The 1,981-nt window shown below is 37.2% G+C and overlaps 1 protein-coding gene across 2 annotated transcripts in view; it reads right to left on the bottom strand.

The window, feature by feature from the left end:
- The window catches only part of LOC106870411 (roundabout homolog 2), a 40,883-nt gene extending 38,967 nt beyond the window's left edge, over positions 1 to 1,916 (bottom strand). For both annotated transcript variants that reach the window (XM_014916471.2, XM_014916478.2), the window contains exon 1: positions 1,589 to 1,916. In XM_014916471.2, the coding sequence (XP_014771957.1) occupies positions 1,589 to 1,901 (313 nt within the window). In that variant the 5' untranslated portion in view covers positions 1,902 to 1,916. The remainder of the gene's footprint in view (positions 1 to 1,588) is intronic.
- Positions 1,917 to 1,981: the final 65 nt, after the last annotated feature.

The raw sequence follows: 1,981 nt of genomic DNA, 5'->3' as shown, positions 1-1,981 counted from the left end.
TCTGTCCTCTCCCATGCTCATTCTTCCTGCATCACTCATCTTCTCTCACAACTCAGATGTAATGACTTGCTATGTGAGAGTCTTCCAACAAATTTCTGGCAACATCATTTCCCACCTTCACACCTAGTCCAAGAATCTTGAGTATTGGGTGAACACCGGTTCCAATAAATCCCTAAACACCAATCTCTTGATGAAGGCACATTGCCTCCCATCCATTGTTTACACAGAATCCAACCAACTCACTGTGGTTAGCAATAGAAAAGAAAAGCAGACAACTTACAGTCTACTTGCCAGGTTTGTTTTACTTCCAATGAACTTGTCCCCACTCTACATGTAGCCTCCATGGTTGCTTTGGTGACTTGAAACATTAGGCTTGCAGTTTGTGTGAAAATGCACTGATCGACCTGTTTAACCGGTGGGTTTGGTGTAGCGCAGTTACTGCCAACACAAAGTTTCAATTCCTGTGCAGGACTTCCAACGTTACTCTCGCAAAAAATGGTGATTATACCTTTAGTATAGCGGTCACAGTCTCCCTCCCATTATAAATCTATGAAAACCAGTGTTCTTGTTTCTAATGGTCACTTACTTAGCTATATAATCTTATAACTCGTACGTAACCTTAACATTTCGAATATATCTTGCTTCTGCATTTTGGTTCCCTGACGATGAATATATATGCAATTCCAGCACCTCTTACTGCTTTGGAGTAGAGTGCACATATATTTTGAAACATATGTAGGAATTAAAGGAACTTATTGTTTATATGTGTTTTGCTCCATTTATTATTATTCTTCATATCTACTCAAAATACATCCCTTTAACTTTGTATTTCTACCTATAAAATGGGTGTGATATCCTGGTTTTTGTGTGATTTTTGCTACCCATTGTAACTATTAACATATTTAAATTGTCAAAGTTTTTTCAACCGAGATAATATTAATATATACATAAATTGATATGTATATATATATATATATATATATATATATATATATATATATATATATATACTCATATGTTTTGTAATTAGCTATTACTTTAAAGAATTGTTACTGAATGTCTCTCTCTAAATGTCTCTCTCGAAATAATAGTATTTCTATTTCTAGATCAGTGGCTGTGTGTCACCTTGGAATCTATATATTTGAACCATGAACTCAGCAGTGCCATCTAGCCAAAAAGCTGCTCTGTGTTGATAAAGAGCAATGACCCTCAAACTAGTCAACAGATACAGTTCTATATTTAAGAGATGAGGAATTATTTACATTTGATGGATATTTGTCCTCATCTTGACGAAGGCTGGAGGGTATATCAGCCGAAACGTTGTGTTAACAACAAACAAGATGAGGACAAATATCCGTCAAATGTAAATAATGTAGTCAACAGATGTTGTTTCGTGCAAGGTGGGGATGCTGAATTCCCTGCTTGAAAGTATAAGGACACAGATAGTGTGTCATTATAGCCAGGTAGAAATGATGCTTCTTGAAGTTAAAATAAGAGAGTAAAAATCGAAGACAATAGAAAGGAAGAATTCAGAGAGTGAGGGAGAGAGAGAGAGTGAGAGAGATGAAAGCAGTGATGGTTGACTTACAGACAGTAACGGTCAAAGTCTTGGTCAATTTATAGGAAATTCCACCAACTGTGTTGTTAGCAGTACACACATAGACTCCACTTGTGTCAGGGTCCAGTTTGATAGTTCTACCCCAAGATATCCTGCTAGTTTGAGATGCCTGTGGGAAGAACTCCCATATGATTGTGGGGTCAGGGTTGCCAAGTGCTACACATCGGAATGTTTTTTTGGTGCCACGAACCAGTCTCCATTCTCTGACATCTGGAATTAGTCTGATGGCATCAACAGGATCTGAAAGAAAACAGATGATCAAAAGAGAATTTAAGGAAACCATTTAATGTGGCAACGCTTAATTGTCAAATGTAGCATTTTACTCTCTCTCCTTTTCTCTCTCACACATACACATACACACGC

The sequence above is a fragment of the Octopus bimaculoides genome, chromosome 20 (assembly GCF_001194135.2).
Source record: "Octopus bimaculoides isolate UCB-OBI-ISO-001 chromosome 20, ASM119413v2, whole genome shotgun sequence".
In the NCBI taxonomy this organism is placed as follows: domain Eukaryota; kingdom Metazoa; phylum Mollusca; class Cephalopoda; order Octopoda; family Octopodidae; genus Octopus; species Octopus bimaculoides.
This window is presented reverse-complemented; position numbering and strand designations above follow the sequence as displayed.